The 17544-nt window shown below is 42.4% G+C and overlaps 1 protein-coding gene across 1 annotated transcript; it reads right to left on the bottom strand.

Moving 5' to 3' along the window:
* Nucleotides 1–8453: 8453 nt before the first annotated feature.
* On the bottom strand, nt 8454–16258 carry LOC115146586 (syntaxin-11-like). Its single transcript, XM_029688663.2, has 2 exons — nt 16147–16258; nt 8454–13617 (listed from the first exon to the last, which is right to left on the bottom strand). Exon 2 carries the CDS (start codon nt 13615–13617, stop codon nt 12712–12714), a length of 906 nt encoding a protein of 301 aa, XP_029544523.2. The 5' UTR covers nt 16147–16258; the 3' UTR covers nt 8454–12711.
* Between the last annotated feature and the right edge of the window lie 1286 nt (nt 16259–17544).

Raw genomic sequence — 17544 nt, 5'->3', positions numbered from 1 at the left:
GTCCTATCACCCCTGTTTTTGTTCATAGAAGTGAAGATGTGTCTGGCTCTGGCTAAGTGATGTGTATTTTGTTCCAAAATAAGCATACGAATCCCTAGATCTGGGTAGACAAGAAGTTAGAGTAGAGATTACATGGTAACTGACTTCGGACAGTTCTAGGATTGGAGAAGAGGATATCCGTATAGCATGGAGGATCCCACAAGGGTGGATAGGTTTTCCATGATATGGGGAAACCTGGGAGCAATGTTGAACTTTGTAAAGGTGATGAAATCCTACTAACCATCAAAACTATTAAGCTCTCTGATGCAGGCACTCACACCCTCGGACTACAAAGGACGAGGACAGACATGATGGGTGTGTTTTCTATCAGGGTACTGCCAAGACCAGAGGTAACCGGACACACTCCTCTACCACCACTGTGTTAAAAATACCATTCAGGTAATTAATGTTAGAGACTATTCGGCTATTGATCAATTAGAAACTGAGACTGGTTTTGATAGTAGGGACAATTTGTGGCTGTCTTATATGAGGTACACAGCTAAAACCCTGAGAGGAAAGGACTGTATTATTTGAAGTTATGCTAGACCTGTTCTGGCTACACCCATTTGCTGTAGGAGAAGGAGAGGGGTGGTTGTGTATTTTGAGAAGTTTTTACCAGGTTAAGCCCAATTCAACCCTCTGTTCCTCTTTGAGCCTTGTGTTTCCTGCAGTACCTCCTCATCGGGCCTCTTGGGGTGTTGAGGCATATGGGGGCAATTACGAGTGCATCACGGGTACAGGTAATGGCATTGATTATGGGAGATTGCCTGAAGCTGATTGCAGGAGTAACATAACCATTAATTCCACTTGGCCAGTTACAGGCCTAAACCAAACGAGTGGTCTGGCTGATGTATGTTGGACCAGTGGAGCCAAAAGAGGGCTGAGACCCATTCTTAGAGGAGAATGGCAAGGTACGTGTGGTCTGACCAGTTTGATAATTCCACGGACCATTGTTGATGTTGTTGCTGAACAGCTGCTGAGTTCTGTAACCAGGGGACCTGAAAACATTCCATCCCATGGGAGACAGATGTAGTAGTGCTCCATGGACAGAGGATGTAGTTGACATACACTAACCTGATGGGAGTGCCAGTGGGGATTCCTCATGAGTTTCAGGCCTTGGGTAGGAATGATGGACTCTGGCACTTACTACCTACTATGGGTCCAGCCATGGTGGATGCTGGACAGACTGCATGGATTAATTATATCTACTATGATCAACAGCGTTTTGTGAATTACTCCCGTGATGCACTCACTAGTATGTCTGAACAGCTTGAGGCCACATTTGGGGTTTCCAGACAGAATAGACTTGCCTTGGATATGCTTCTTGCCAGTCAGGGGGACGTCTGCAAGATGTTCGGTAAACAATGTTGCACGTATATTCCTAATACCAGTCCAGATGATAGTTTTTAAACTTCACAATCTAAGGCGGGGTTGATGCACTATCTGCTAAGATGAGGTCCACGGGGGGGTGGAGGAGTCTGTTCTCTTGGCCTGGTTTGGTAAGTGCACTGGTAGGATGGTTACTGGATTTCTGACCCTAATTCTTGTATTATTTGTTATTGATGTGATGTGCTGTTTGCATCATACTGTGTTTTGACAAGTCTGTTACAGATGTGGTGAGGGCTTCAGGCATGATGCCTTTGCTTGATGCTCCAGTTGGCGATGCCGATACGGAAGCATGCTTTCAGGGGAGGATGGGACTGACTGATGATGACACATGGTTTGGAGTCCCTGGGTGGCAAGGAGCCCACTTGGTACAGGATAGAAGTAGCTGAGAGGACCAGATGGTTTCTAATAATTCTTTACTCTGTTTTCCATGACCAAAGTTTTATCCTACATCTTACATGTCAATAACAATAAAGTTTTATCCTGTTTTTGATAAGTGACACCCTTGGGGGGAACAAAGGCATACAACAAAGGCATATATAACTTGTTATTAGTAATAAACTTTTTATTATTTTCATGAAATGCTATGACTGCTGAAATAAAGGATAATTGAGTGACACCCTAGCAGGAGTAAGGAGGGGGATCCAGTTGCTTTTATTGATTAAGCTTCTCCATTGTATGTCGTGTCGCATCTGGGATGGGAAGAGGGGGAAATTATTTTTCTTTGTGGGCCATTTCCGGATAGACATACCTAGTTTAGGATATTTTTCCTTTTTGGATTATGTCTTCGTTTTTGCTTGGAGTAATGTATCTGGACTATATCACATCTCTTAGGAGATGTGAAGAGAGGGTATCAGAAACTTTTTCCTGCTGGAAAAAGCTGGCTAATGTGGACAATAATTTTTACTTTTATTTTGAGCTGTTCTCCGCTCTGTTAAATGAGGGTTGTAAGCCAACTTAGTACATAGTGGGATTGAATGAAGAACATGATGGGAATACATATATATCTATTTCTGTTTAGTACCGTGCCTTATTTCATAGTCCCTTAGGGAGAAGTTTTTTGTTTGTTTTTGTTTTTTTTTGTGTTGTGTCTGGATCTAGTTAGGTGGTGTCACGTCTCTGAGGAGACGTGAAGAGAGGGATTTGTTAGGAAGTGCTATTTCTTATGTAAGTGACCAGCATACTGCTATTGCATTGTTATAACTGAGACAACACATAGCAACATATACTCACAGTAAAGGATGTGGGGCCCCCTACAGGATAACTCTCGCACACACACCAGATTCCCCTTTAGCTGAACATTGTGTGACGGCGGGATTCTAGAGTGACGGACAGACAACTGAGCCAATGGCGGAAGACTACAGACTACAACCAGCTGAACCAATCCGGAGATCCGATCTTCCTAGGGTCAACCTACTTTCTGTGACGTATATAAGGGCTGTGCTGACTGTTTACGCTCTCTCTGCCTGCTGTTCCAACACGAACTAACGGAAGAGCCGTATTTACTTGTACCAGATATTCTCCCTCTGAAATAAACTGTCGTTTGTCATACAATTTTAACACCTGGTCTGAATCGATCCTTAACCGGCTCACCCTTCTAATATCCTTTTATCAACATAGGCTAGCTATTCTGCGTGTGTTCGTGTGTTTAAAATTGCCTTGGCTGAGAGGGTAGGCTTCCGGTAGTGGTGTAGGCCTGGAGGAGGGTAAATGCAAGTAAACGCTGTTCACCCACCTTTTAAAAAAATGCATTAAATCAAATCAAATCAAATGTTATTTGTCACATACACATGGTTAGCAGATGTTAATGCGAGTGTAGCGAAATGCTTGTGCTTCTAGTTCCGACAATGCAGTGATAACCAACAAGTAATCTAACTAACAATTCCAAAACTACTCTCTTATACACAGTGTAAGGGGATAAAGAATATGTACATAAGGATATATGAATGAGTGATGGTACAGAGCAGCATACAGTAGATGGTATCGAGTACAGTATATACATATGAGATGAGTATGTAGACAAGTAAACAAAGTGGCATAGTTAAAGTGGCTAGTGATACATGTATTACATAAGGATGCAGTCGATGATGTAGAGTACAGTATATACGTATGCATATGAGATGAATGTAGGGTAAGTAACATTATATAAGGTAGCATTGTTTAAAGTGGCTAGTGATATATTTACATCATTTCCCATCAATTCCCATTATTAAAGTGGCTGGAGTTGGGTCAGTGTCAATGACAGTGTGTTGGCAACAGCCACTCAATGTTAGTGGTGGCTGTTTAACAGTCTGATGGCCTTGAGATAGAAGCTGTTTTTCAGTCTCTCGGTCCCAGCTTTGATGCACCTGTACTGACCTCGCCTTCTGGATGATAGCGGGGTGAACAGGCAGTGGTTCGGGTGGTTGATGTCCTTGATGATCTTTATGGCCTTCCTGTAACATCGGGTGGTGTAGGTGTCCTGGAGGGCAGGTAGTTTGCCCCCGGTGATGCGTTGTGCAGACCTCACTACCCTCTGGAGAGCCTTACGGTTGAGGGCGGAGCAGTTGCCGTACCAGGCAGTGATACAGCCCGCCAGGATGCTCTCGATTGTGCATCTGTAGAAGTTTGTGAGTGCTTTTGGTGACAAGCCGAATTTCTTCAGCCTCCTGAGGTTGAAGAGGCGCTGCTACGCCTTCTTCACGACGCTGTCAGTGTGAGTGGACCAATTCAGTTTGTCTGTGATGTGTATGCCGAGGAACTTAAACTTGCTACCCTCTCCACTACTGTTCCATCGATGTGGATAGGGGGTGTTCCCTCTGCTGTTTCCTGAAGTCCACAATCATCTCCTTAGTTTTGTTGACGTTGAGTGTGAGGTTATTTTCCTGACACCACACTCCGAGGGCCCTCACCTCCTCCCTGTAGGCCGTCTCGTCGTTGTTGGTAATCAAGCCTACCACTGTTGTGTCGTCCGCAAACTTGATGATTGAGTTGGAGGCGTGCGTGGCCACGCAGTCGTGGGTGAACAGGGAGTACAGGAGAGGGCTCAGAACGCACCCTTGTGGGGCCCCGTGTTGAGGATCAGCGGGGAGGAGATGTTGTTGCCTACCCTCACCACCTGGGGCGGCCCGTCAGGAAGTCCAGTACCCAGTTGCACAGGGCGGGGTCAAGACCCAGGGTCTCGAGCTTGATGACGAGCTTGGAGGGTACTATGGTGTTGAATGCCGAGCTGTAGTCGATGAACAGCATTCTCACATAGGTATTCCTCTTGTCCAGGTGGGTTAGGGCAGTGTGCAGTGTGGTTGAGATTGCATCGTCTGTGGACCTATTTGGGCGGTAAGCAAATTGGAGTGGGTCTAGGGTGTCAGGTAGGGTGGAGGTGATATGGTCCTTGACTAGTCTCTCAAAGCACTTCATGATGACGGAAGTGAGTGCTACGGGGCGGTAGTCGTTTAGCTCAGTTACCTTAGCTTTCTTGGGAACAGGAACAATGGTGGCCCTCTTGAAGCATGTGGGAACAGCAGACTGGTATAGGGATTGATTGAATATGTCCGTAAACACACCGGCCAGCTGGTCTGCGCATGCTCTGAGGGCGCGGCTGGGGATGCCGTCTGGGCCTGCAGCCTTGCGAGGGTTAACACGTTTAAATGTCTTACTCACCTCGGCTGCAGTGAAGGAGAGACCGCATGTTTTCGTTGCAGGCCGTGTCAGTGGCACTGTATTGTCCTCAAAGCGGGCAAAAAAGTTATTTAGTCTGCCTGGGAGCAAGACATCCTGGTCCGTGACTGGGCTGGGTTTCTTCTTGTAGTCCGTGATTGACTGTAGACCCTGCCACATGCCTCTTGTGTCTGAGCCGTTGAATTGAGATTCTACTTTGTCTCTGTACTGACGCTTAGCTTGTTTAATAGCCTTGCGGAGGGAATAGCTGCACTGTTTGTATTCGGTCATGTTGCCAGACACCTTGCCCTGATTAAAAGCAGTGGTTCGCGCTTTCAGTTTCACGCGAATGCTGCCATCAATCCACGGTTTCTGGTTAGGGAATGTTTTTATCGTTGCTATGCAAACGACATCTTCAACGCACGTTCTAATGAACTCGCACACCGAATCAGCGTATTCGTCAATATTTTTATCTGACGCAATACGAAACATGTCCCAGTCCACGTGATGGAAGCAGTCTTGGAGTGTGGAGTCAGCTTGGTCTGACCAGCGTTGGACAGACCTCAGCGTGGGAGCCTCTTGTTTCAGTTTCTGCCTGTAGGCAGGGATCAACAAAATGGAGTCGTGGTCAGCTTTTCCGAAAGGGGGGCGGGGCAGGGCCTTATATGCGTCGCGGAAGTTAGAGTAACAGTGATCCAAGGTTTTACCACCCCTGGTTGCGCAATCGATATGCTGATAAAATTTAGGGAGTCTTGTTTTCAGATTAGCTTTGTTAAAATCCCCAGCTACAATGAATGCAGCCTCCGGATAAATGGTTTCCAGTTTGCAAAGAGTTAAATAAAGTTTGTTCAGAGCTTGGGGGGGGGATATATACGGCTGTGATTATAATCGAAGAGAATTCTCTTGGAAGATAATGCGGTCTACATTTGATTGTGAGGAATTCTAAATCAGGTGAACAGAAGGATTTGAGTTCCTGTATGTTCCTGTATGTTTCAACTAATGTTAAAAGCACAGGGAGCTGTACTTTTTTCATTCCATTCCATTCTGTTTACATTTCTTTCTTCAGTCACGTACATGTAGTTGTTCCTGAAGGCCACGAGCATTAGTGGAACATATTAGGCTAATGTTGTGCAATAATTTGGGACATGCAGCCTATTTGAACCATTATGGAACTCAGACCACACGCAGCAGATTAAACCTGGAGCATGGCGCACGGTTCAGACGACTGAACGGTTGTCATTCAGTTACATGATTAGTGAGGGTAGATTAGGTAGATTATGGACTATTGTTCAACGCTTATTGCACACTTTTTTCCACCTTCCAATATTTCATGGATTGACCTTGAATATGACAATTTAGAGGATAAATCAATATATTTTGTGCGTAAAGGCTCTCCAAACCTGTTTTGATTCATGCATACTTTCCTAACACTAAAACTAACCTAAAATCAGAGTATTTTTTAATCTACCAGTTGGTGCTGAAACGGAGACGAATATGCATTAGATGGATTTCTTTCATTGGTCCATATATTCTGAACCTGTTCTGTCGATCTATTCTAGTGAGTCAACCAAAAAAAGTCAAATTATAGGTACTGAAAAAGCTATTGAATGAAAACTAGAGGAGAAAATCTATTGGCCAGCAAGTGGGAGGGTTTTCAGAGGTTGAATTAAATGTATTGAGCACACACGAGGGAACCATGCCTCCAAAACCCGTTAAGCACCTGCATAAGGTAAGTCTGACTACAAAGTACTGAGAAGTGCTTAGAAACGTTGTACATTTCCTAAATCGGAAACAGACCCTACTATACTAGTGCATGGCAGTTGCCCATTTTCAATTAAGGTAGGCCTACTTTTCATGCAAATCAGTGTGATTTCTAGAGTCACTTCCAATTTCTGAATAAGTGCTGTTTGTTTCTTAATAAATGCTTCTGCTATAGGTAGATAGTGTCTTCAGAAAGTATTCATACCCCCTGACTAATTTCACACTTTGTTGTGTTAGAGCCTGAATTAAAAAATGTATTAAATTGGGTGTTTTTCTCACCCATCTACACACAATACCCCATAATGACAATATGAAAAAAATATTTTTTCAAACGTTAGCAAATGTATTGAAAATTAAATAGATACATATCTTATTTACATAAGTATTCACACGTTTGACAGTGATTACAGCTGTGAGTCTTTCTGGGTAAGTCTCGAAGTTTGCACACCTGGACTCTACAATATTTGCACATTATTCTTTCAATAATTATTCAAGCTCTGTCAAGTTGGTTGTTGACCATTGCTAGACAGACATTTTCATGTCTAGTCATAGATTTTCAAGCTGATTTATGTCAAAATTGTAACTAGGCCACTCAGGAACATTCAATGTCGTCTTGGTAAAGCAACGCCTGTGTATATTTGGCCTTGTGTTTTGGGTTATTGTCCTGCTGAAAGGTAAATTGTCAGTTGGAAAGCAGGATGAACCAGGTTTTCCTCTAGGATTTTTCCTGTGCTTAGCTCTATTCCTTTTCTTTTTATAAAAAAAAACTGCCTAGTCCTTGCCAATGATAAACATATCCATAACATGATGCAGCCACCATCATGCTTGAAAATATGAAGCTTTGTACTCAGTGATGTGTTGTATTGGATTTGATCTAAACATAACACTTTGTATTCAGGACATGAAGTTAATTTATTTTAAACATTTATGGCAATTTTACTTTAGTTTTCTGATATTTCATTCTGTACAAGCTTCCTTATTTTCACTCTATCAATTAGGTTAGTATTGTGGAGTAACTACGATGTTGTTGATCCATCCTCAGTTTTGTCTTTTTTTCACAGCCTTTAAACTCTAACTGTTTTAAAGTCACCATTGGCCTCATGGTGAAATCCCTGAGAGGTTTCTTTTGTCTCCGGCAACTGAGTTAGGAAGGACACCTGTATCTTTGTAGTGACTGGGTGTATTGTTGCACCATCTAAAGTGTATTTAATAACTTCTCCATGCTCAAAGGGATATTCAATGTCTGTTTTTTTTACCCATCTACCAATAGGTGCCCTTCTTTGCGAGGCATTGGAAAACCTCATTGGTCTTTGTGGTTGAATCTGTGATTGAAATTCACTGCTCGACTGAGGGACCTTACAGATACTGTAATTGTATGTGTGGGGTACAGAGATGAGTTAGTCATTCAAAAAAATATGACAAACACTATTATTGCATAGAGAGTAAGTCCATGCAACTTATTATTTGACTTGATAAGCACATTCTTACTCATGAATATTTAGGCTTGCAATAACAAAAGGATTGCAAACCTATTGACTCAATCATTTTCAGCTTATCATTTTTGAAAATGGGTAAACATTTCTAAAAACATAATTCCACTTTGACAGTATGGGGTATTGTGTGTAGACCAGTGACATACAAACTTAATTTAATCCATTTTAACTTCAGGCTGTAACAACAACATGTGGAAAAAGTACAAGAGCGTGAATACTTTCTGAAATCTGGAGACAGATCATGAGCTGATATTTGGTGCTTTGCAATGGTTCTGTTATAGAATATAATCACTTTATTTTTCCAGAAGGAACCCCTTGTTGTGGCAAGTCAGATAAGATACATATATATAGTAAACATATAAACATAAGAGCCATAATATACAAGATAAACATACATCAATTTCCATTTCAATCAAAACAATCAAATGTATTTATAAAGCCCTTCTTACATCAGCTGATGTCACAAAGTGCTGTACAGAAACCCAGCCTAAAACCCCAAACAGCAAGCAATGCAGGTGTAGAAGCACAGTCACTAGGAAAAACTCCCTAGAAAGGCCAGAACCTAGGAAGAAACCTAGAGAGGAACCATGCTATGGTAAGGTAAGCCAGTCCTCTTCTGGCTGTGCTGGGTGGAGATCATAACAGAACATGGCCAAGATGTTCAAATGTTCATAGATGACCAGCAGGGTGAAGTAATAATAATCACAGTGGTTGTTGTAGAAGGTGCAACAGGTCAGCACCTCAGGAGTAAATGTCAGTTGGCTTTTCATAGCCGATCATTCAGAGTATCTTTACCACTCCTGCTGTCTCTAGAGAGTTGAAAACAGCAGGTCTGGGACAGGTAGCAGCACAAATACTGGAGGCTGAGACAGGAGGGGTCGGGAGACACTGTGGCCCCATCCGACTATACCCCCGGACAGGGCCAAACAGGCAGGATATAACCCCACCCACTTTGCCAAAGCACAGCCCCCACACCACTAGAGGGATATCTCCAACCACCAACTTACCATCCTGAGACAAGGCCGAGTATAGCCCACGATGATCTCCCCCATGGCACAACCCAAGGGGGGCGCCAACCCTGACAGGAAGATCACGTCAGTGACTCAACCCACTCAAGTGAAGCACCCCTCCTAGGGATGGCATGGAAGAGCACAAGTAAGCCAATGACTCAGCCCCTGTAATAGGGTTTGAGGCAGAGAATCCCAGAGGAGAGAGGGGAATCGTCCAGGCAGAGACAGCAAGGGCGGTTCGTTGCTCCAGTGCCTTTCCGTTCACCTTCACACTCCTGGGCCAGACTACACTCAATCATTGGACCTACTGAAGAGATGAGTCTTCAATAAAGACTCATCTTCTCTAGGGTAGGGGGCAGTTTGAATGATGTCTGTGAGTATAACAGAACTCATACGGCAGGCAAAAACCTGAGAAAAAATCGAACTTGGAAGTGGGAAATTTGTAGTTTGTAGTTTTTCAACTCTTGGCCTATCGAATACACAGTGTCTATGGGGTCATATTGCACTTCCTAAGGCTTCCATTAGATGTCAACAGTCTTTAGAACCTTGTTTGATGCTTCTACTGTGAAGTGGGGGCGAATGAGAGGGGAATGAGTCAGAGGTCTGCCAGAGAGCCACGAGCTCAGTCTCGCGCGTTCACGTGATAGTTAGCTCTGTTCCATTGCAATTCTACAGACAAAGGACTTCTCTGGTTGGAACATTATTGAAGATTTATGTTAAAAATATCCTAAAGATTGATTCTATACATCGTTTTGTACATGTTTCTACGGACTGTAATGGAATTTCTTGACTTTTCGTCTGCTGCTAGTGACCGCGCGTCATGAGTTTGGATTGTGTATTGAACGTGCTAACAAAAAGGAGGTATTTGGACATAAATGATGGACGTTATCGAACAAAAACAAACATTTATTTGGAACTGGGTTTCCTGGGAGTGCATTCCGATGAAGATCATCAAAGGTAAGTGAATATTTATAATGCTATTTCTGACTTCTGTTGACTGCACAACGTGGCTGATATCTGTTTGGGTTGTTTTGGTCTCTGAGCGCCGTACTCAGATTATCGCATGGTGTACTTTTTCCGTAAAGTTTTTTTGAAATCTGACACAGCTTTTGGTTTGCTTGAGTCGTAAAGCCTTTTTGAAATCGGACACTGTGGCTGGATTTACAACAAGTGTATCTTTAAAATGGTGTATAATACATGTATGTTTAAGGAATTTTAATTATGGGATTTCTGTTGTTTTGAATTTGGCGCCCTGCAGTTTCACTGGCTGTCGACGAGGTGGGACGCTAAGAAAGATTAAAGGTTGAGACCAAGTCTGCGTCTCTCACATGGATAGGCAGACCATTTCATAAAAATGGAGCTCTATAGGAGAAAGCCCTGCCTCCAGCTGTTTGCTTAGAAATTCTAGGGACATTAAGGAGGCCTGCGTCTCGTGACCGTAGCATACATGTAGGTATGTACCACAGGACCAAATCGGAAAGATAGGTAGGAGCAAGCCCATGTACTGCTTTGTAGGTTAGCAGTAAAACCTTGAAATCAGCCCTTGCCTTAACAGGAAGCCAGTGTAGAGAGGCTGACACTGGAGTAATATGATACATTTTTTTGGTTCTAGTCAAGATTCTAGCAGCTGTGTTTAGCACTAACTGAAGTTTATTTATTGCTTTATCCGGGTAGCCGGAAAGTAGAGCATTGCAGTAGTCTAACCTAGAAATAACAAAAGTATGGATTCATTTTTCGGCATCATTTTTGGAATTTTTACAATGTTACGTAGATGAAAAAAAGCTATCCTTGAAACAGTCTTGATATGTTCGTCAAAAGAGAGATTAGGGTCCAGTGTAACGCCGAGGTCCTTCACAGTTTTATTTGAGACGACTGTACAACCATCAAGATTAATTGTCAGATTCAACAGAAGTTCTCTTTGTTTCTTGGGACCTAGAACTAGCATCTCTGTTTTGTCCGAGTTTAAAAGTAGAACATTTTCAGCCATCCACTTCCCGTCTGAAACACAGGCTTCCAGGGGGGCAAATTTGGGGCTTCACCAAGTTTCATCGAAATGTACAGCTGTGTGTCGTCCGCATAGCAGTGAAAGTTAACATTATGTTTCTGAATGACATCACCAAGAGGTAAAATATATAGTGAAAACAATAGTGGTCACCGAAATGTACAGTTCATTTGTCAGAGGACAAACCATCCACAGAGACAAACTGATGTCTTTAAAAGCCGTACTGATGCCGGTACAAAACTGTTAGTGCTTCTCTTGGTTTTAAGAGTTAAAAACTTGAGTCTGCACCCTGATGGCAGTATTGCATACTGGTTGTTCAGCGGATGTGCTAGATCCCAAATTATTTATTACCCCTCTTGTATGTGTGGTATTAGTAAATGTCTCAGGGGCACCTTTTGGCTTCTCCCTTTAATCTTACCACTGGTATTCCACAAGGTATTCTGACTTGCCCATGTGATGGAGCCAAACCAGGAAACTAAACTAAATGTTATGACAGACGCAATAAAACATCTGTAAAATTACTGTAAAACAGATGGATTATTAACAATGATTGACATTTTGATAACACTTGCCCACAGTTGGCTCCAAAGTTTAGCTTATTGTAAACTATTGTGCAAAGATACTTATTCTCATCCACCTGTTCAATGCTCTGGTCACCGATGTTGATTGCCTTTGGAGCTGATGTTTCCTTCCTAAACATCTATGGCAAGGTCTTTGATCTTGGTGGCATTCAGCTCACAGAACACACCTGACAAGTCCTTGTGACAGGACTTCAGAACATGGTTACTAATGTTACCTGGGCCAGTGGCTTTGTTTTTTAATTTTTTAAAATTATTTTACCAGGTAAGTTGACTGAACACATTCTCATTAACAGCAACGACCTAGGGAATAGTTACAGGGGAGAGGAGGGGGCTGAGCCAATTGTAATCTGGGGATGATTAGGTGACCTTTACTGCTATTACTATTATTAGGTGACTGTTTACTGCTATTCATTTTAAAACCCTATCAACATCTGCTTCCTCTATTACCAAATCAGCGTCCCATTGTGCTAATGATAAGAGTTCACACAGCAGCTCATCCTTCTCAGTACTAAAGTCCAGATTATCAAACCTAGAATAGAAAGAGTTCAGACTCTCTGCAAACTCAATGCAATGTTCTTTTGATTGAAAGTGTCGTTTGGTTGGTAGTCCAGAGAGTTTTTAGGCCCTTCCACGCATCCCTCATACAGTATTTCCCTCCTGGCAATGGTTATCCATCGTTATCTGGCCTTATTGCAGGCCAACCTCCCAGTCCCACTGCTTTCTTTAAAAAAAATCTTATTATTTACATTAATATCAAGATAATGAATGTATCACATACACAATGTATCAGATGAGATATACAATCATTTGCAACATGGAAAGCAGCAACAGCACAGTTTCTTGATGGGATTGTTCTTGTCATATCTTTTGGCTTTGTTCAGTTGAACCCTGGCACCCGCGATAGGCGCCTCCGTCTTTTGTACGTTGGTCTCGATGTTGTTGAGCACCGCTCCCTGTTCCTCTGTCAGCACAGCCACATCCAGAAACAGCTCTTGAACCCCCTGGATCCTCTTCTCCAGGTCAAGCAGCTCTTTGTGTCTACTAGCGATCTGCGTCAGTGCCGACTTTGCCGTCCCATCAGCCAGGGCGTTGAAGATATTCAACTGCTGCCCGCTCTCCATCATCTCCTCAACCTCCTCAGACGTGACGTCTCTGCCCACAATCGCCATCTGTCTCTGGATCAGTTTCTTACAGTTCTCCCTGTGTCCCAGCTCTGTCTCGTTGTAGTCGAACATCACTTCCCTGAAGGTGGTGCTCAGGTTGGTGTACTGCGTCCGGGCGATGCGTACCACGTGGTCAGTGCTACCTCGCTGAACCTCCAGCTTCCTGGTCTCCCTGTTCATCCTGTGTAGCCTCTGCAACACAGCCCCTCCTCTGACCTTGATGTCTGTTGCAATGTTGTTGGCGTCCCTGATCACATCACTGGTGTCGTCCATAAATGTGTTGTTCAAGGCGTGGTAGTTCTGGTCCCGGAGCTGGGCATGGTCTTCCTGGATCTGTTGGATCTCCTGCCGAACATTTTGGGCCTCCTGGAGGATGCTGTTCAGCTCAGGGTCGTTGTCAGGCGCCACTGTTGCACGGTTCCTGCCCGAATGGGCAGACAGGTCATCTAGGTCCAGGTCCACATTGGTGAAGGCCTCATTGGTGTAACCTCCTCCTCCTCCAGGCTCGTCCAACGCATCCTGAAGTTGGCCAAATCTGTCTTTCATCTTGAGAGAGAGAGAGAGAGAGAGAGAGAGAGAGAGAGAGAGAGTCAGTGCTAACCAGTGACCCAGCCACCATACCATACCACCAGGCTACCCATCTCCTACCTGTGTTGTCCCTCCTACCTTGCTGGATTCCAATGGCCTATTCAGGCTTAGGAAATCTATTTATTTGTCACACATTAAGATTGAAGCACTTCTCAGTATTTGGTATTTCGACTTACTGTATAAGGGGCTTTCAGGTGTGGCTCCGTTGCGCACACTGAATACATTTAAAACTTCTTTGGGATCAGTGTCCCTTCCACGGGACGGTTGAGCTAACGTAGGCTAATGCGATTAGCATGAGGTTGTAATTTCACCTCCTGCATATGAGGACATGTTTAAGGAACTCAGTCAGGGTCTCAACTTGCTTTTGAGAGTTAGAATAGTAGAATACACAAGGGGAAATTTCAAAACTTAATTAGTTGTGCATCAGCAGTCTTCCTTGTGTTATATGTCACTCACTGACAGTCACTCAATTATCCCATGTCAGTTAAAACATTTTAGATTGGTAAATTAGTCTAGTTAGTCTATCCAGTTTCTAAACTTGTGGTAATCTTGCAGTAAAAATGTTTCTGAACCCCATAGCAAAATGTGTAGAATTGCAGGAAATGAGCTGTACAACAGCTGTAAAGCAAACTCATTTGTTTACTTTTTTTTTATCAAATGTTTTTTTCTGCTAACAGATCCCTCTGTGTGTATTACATTCTAGTTTTTAATCACAGCTATTTTAGTAAATGAAGCCACAGCAACCAATGTGATAATGGCTGGGGTCAACCCCCCCCCCCCCCCCCAGCTTTTTAAACATCTAAATCAATTGTCATTTATATTTACAATTCCCTTAACTAAATGGAAAGCTTATTTACCTAGGTCTTATCAATAGATCTTATCGATGTATAAATTCCAGTGCATTGAGATTTCGAAAGGAAAAAAACGATGTTTTTCCACTTGGAACCGACAGGTTGCTCGAACATATTCATGGTTTCCTCGCATGTAAATGTGGTGGAATAATGAGGGAATTAAGTGAAAGCAGAGATGAAGAGGCGAAGCGCGAGGCGAAGTGCGAGAGCAGCGAGAGGCGACACTCCCGTGACAATATGTCAATGCGAGAATATATCGTAAACTGACCAAGTGGAGATTTTTGTATGGAGGCCTATGAGAGTGTCGGATTTGGGCAACAAAAAAATGTGATTGCTAATTTTCTAAATGAGGTTTATTTGATCGAATAGAAGTTTTGTGATATTTAGGTTGTTCCGAATGTACTTATATAAGTGTACACATGTGGCAACTTTAAGAAAAACGATTTTATATCTATCTCTATGACCTTATTGTTCAAACGTATATCTGCCCTCGCATTGGCTAGAATGTTCCCACCTGATCTCGCCTCCTGCTGCCTGCCTTTACCACCTTTGTGACAATGATTCCCGTTGTTAGGGCGGAGACCATCTCGTCCTTATATAGTATCTCTGGTCAAGGTAAGAATATGGGCGTATCTGTAGACAACCTCTGCCACACCTCCATCTCTACGATCTCCACCCCAAACGATTAGGTGGCTGTCACGTGTGTTTTCTTATGCTTAAAGGTAGATGCACAAAGTAAACAGCATAGTGGGTCAAATTCCGCAACAACTAAGAGCGTTGATGCGCGAGGCTCAACTTCTCCGTCTTTTTAGTCCTGTGGGTAGCATGCTGTAACAGAAGGAAGCAAACCTGTGCACATGCACAGATACTGTGTGTGACTGTGTGAATATCTGTGGTGCTGCTGCTCATGGAAAAGTATTTTTGCTGAGTCTACCTTTAAGTTAAATGTCAGAATACACAATACGTGTAGAGAGAAAAGTGAAAGAAAAAGTGAATTAAGTTCAATTCATGCGGGCATAACTCGGGTCTGAATTCCCCCCCCTACTGCCTATTTTCCTACATGCTCTGCCTGTGGTCTTGAATCCCATGATTGGCTGGTGTTTTATCCTGTTTTGCCCTCGCCCTTTCCTGTCCTTTACCTGCTTATTTACCCACTGATATCTGAGATGTTCAACCAGTTCATCCCATTCATGTTTTAGTTCTTAAAATCAAAATGTCATGCAACTAAACTCACCAAACAAGTTTGTTCTTAATGCAAAGATCTGGTAATAAAGATCATTTTTAAAAGCATACATGTCTTTTTTTTTTTTACATGGAAAACCATTTGTTTTTGATTGAATGAGAGTGACTTGGCAAATTAACCCAATCGTTTACCAAAATCTTTGACAAAAAAATGTTGCTCTTACCCAATATGAGCATGAGAAGTACCTTAAACAAGACACAAGATAAGCTATTTGTCAAAGATTATTATCACATGCCTTTTCACACAGTAGTCTAATATGTAGAGAGTGGAAGGAAAGAGATCACATGTAATCATTGAATAAAAGCAACGATTGCGCTCATTTAACTCGAGGACACAATAGTCATAATATTCCAAATCTACAAATTTCAATCAGAATGAGATTAGTTTGGTTACCCTTCCAATATGCTGAATGTTGGTCGTCCAAATATGTTACATTTATTCTTCTCTTTTACTCTAAAGTGACCTCAAGAACACAGAAAACACAGGTGGTGACTAAATATGTCCAATGATGAAAGTGGATGGAACAGGTGAGTTATTCTGAACGGTAAAGCCACTGTCGCTTATTGGCCAAGGTTAAGTTCTTACAACATTCCAGTCACGTCAGTCTAATGTCACATGGGCCTATGGAATGTCTGGAAGGTATTGTTTTTCAAAACAACATGTCTATTACAGGACGTGTAGTGCCCTTTTGAAACCAGTCTGCCCGTATCACCCTGATTTCAACTGGATCTCAATAAACATAAGGACTTGTGTCCAAAACAGTGCTTTATAGACCTATTCCAGAAGGCCTCAAGTCAATAGCACTTTACCTGACCTTGAAAACAAATACGTCTTCCTGTAATACCACGATTGTACATGGCAGTTGAAAAAAAATACTATTTTCATTAAAACACATACAAATGCTTTGTTATGGGGTTGTGGCAGGTAGACTGCATAGGGATGATTACCCAAACAACTAAGGCAAATCATGTAGCCTACACTAGGCCAAATATGCACAAGATAACACCTACAAAGTTCACGTCACTGTACACTGACAATGCACACCAAAATAATGTGAGAAATAAGAAGGAAGTATTCTAGATATTTAATCTACCAAGTGGGTGTAGTCGTCAGAGGAAGTGAAACGCTAATGTGAGACAAGATCACCAGTGTTAGTCAGGGCTACATCCCATCCTCCTCTTTACTAAAACCACGGTCATACTGTATACATGCTGAACTGCTGGATTATTTCTCATACCTACAAATAAAATGTTACGTTACTCAATATGATAAATCGTGTTGAGGTTCAACCAATGATATATATATATATATATAAATATATAGTGCCGTGAAAAAGTATTTGCCCCCTTTCAAATTTTCCATACTTTTGCATATTTTTAATACTGAATGTTATCCGATCTTCAACCAAAACCTAATATTAGATAAAGGGAACCCGAGTGAACAAATAACACAATAATTACATACTTATTTCATAAACAAAGTTATGCAACACCCAATGCCCCTGTGTGAAAAAAGTAATTGCCCCCTTACACTCAATAACTGGTTGTGCCACCTTTAGCTGCAAGGACTCCAACCAAACACTTCCTGTAGTTGTTGATCAGTTTCTCACATCGCTGTGGAGGAATTTTGGCCAACTCTTCCATGCAGAACTGCTGTAACTCAGCAACATTTGTGGGTTTTCAAGCATGAACTGCTCGTTTCAAGTCATGCCACATCTCAATTGGGATTAGGTCTGGACTTTGAATAGGCCATTCCAAAACTTCAAAAGTGTTTTTGGCCATTTTTATGTAG

Source organism: Oncorhynchus nerka, linkage group LG18 (genome assembly GCF_034236695.1).
Source record: "Oncorhynchus nerka isolate Pitt River linkage group LG18, Oner_Uvic_2.0, whole genome shotgun sequence".
Lineage (NCBI taxonomy): Eukaryota > Metazoa > Chordata > Actinopteri > Salmoniformes > Salmonidae > Oncorhynchus > Oncorhynchus nerka.
Note: the sequence above shows the minus strand (reverse complement) of the source record. Positions and strands in the feature narration are given on the sequence as shown.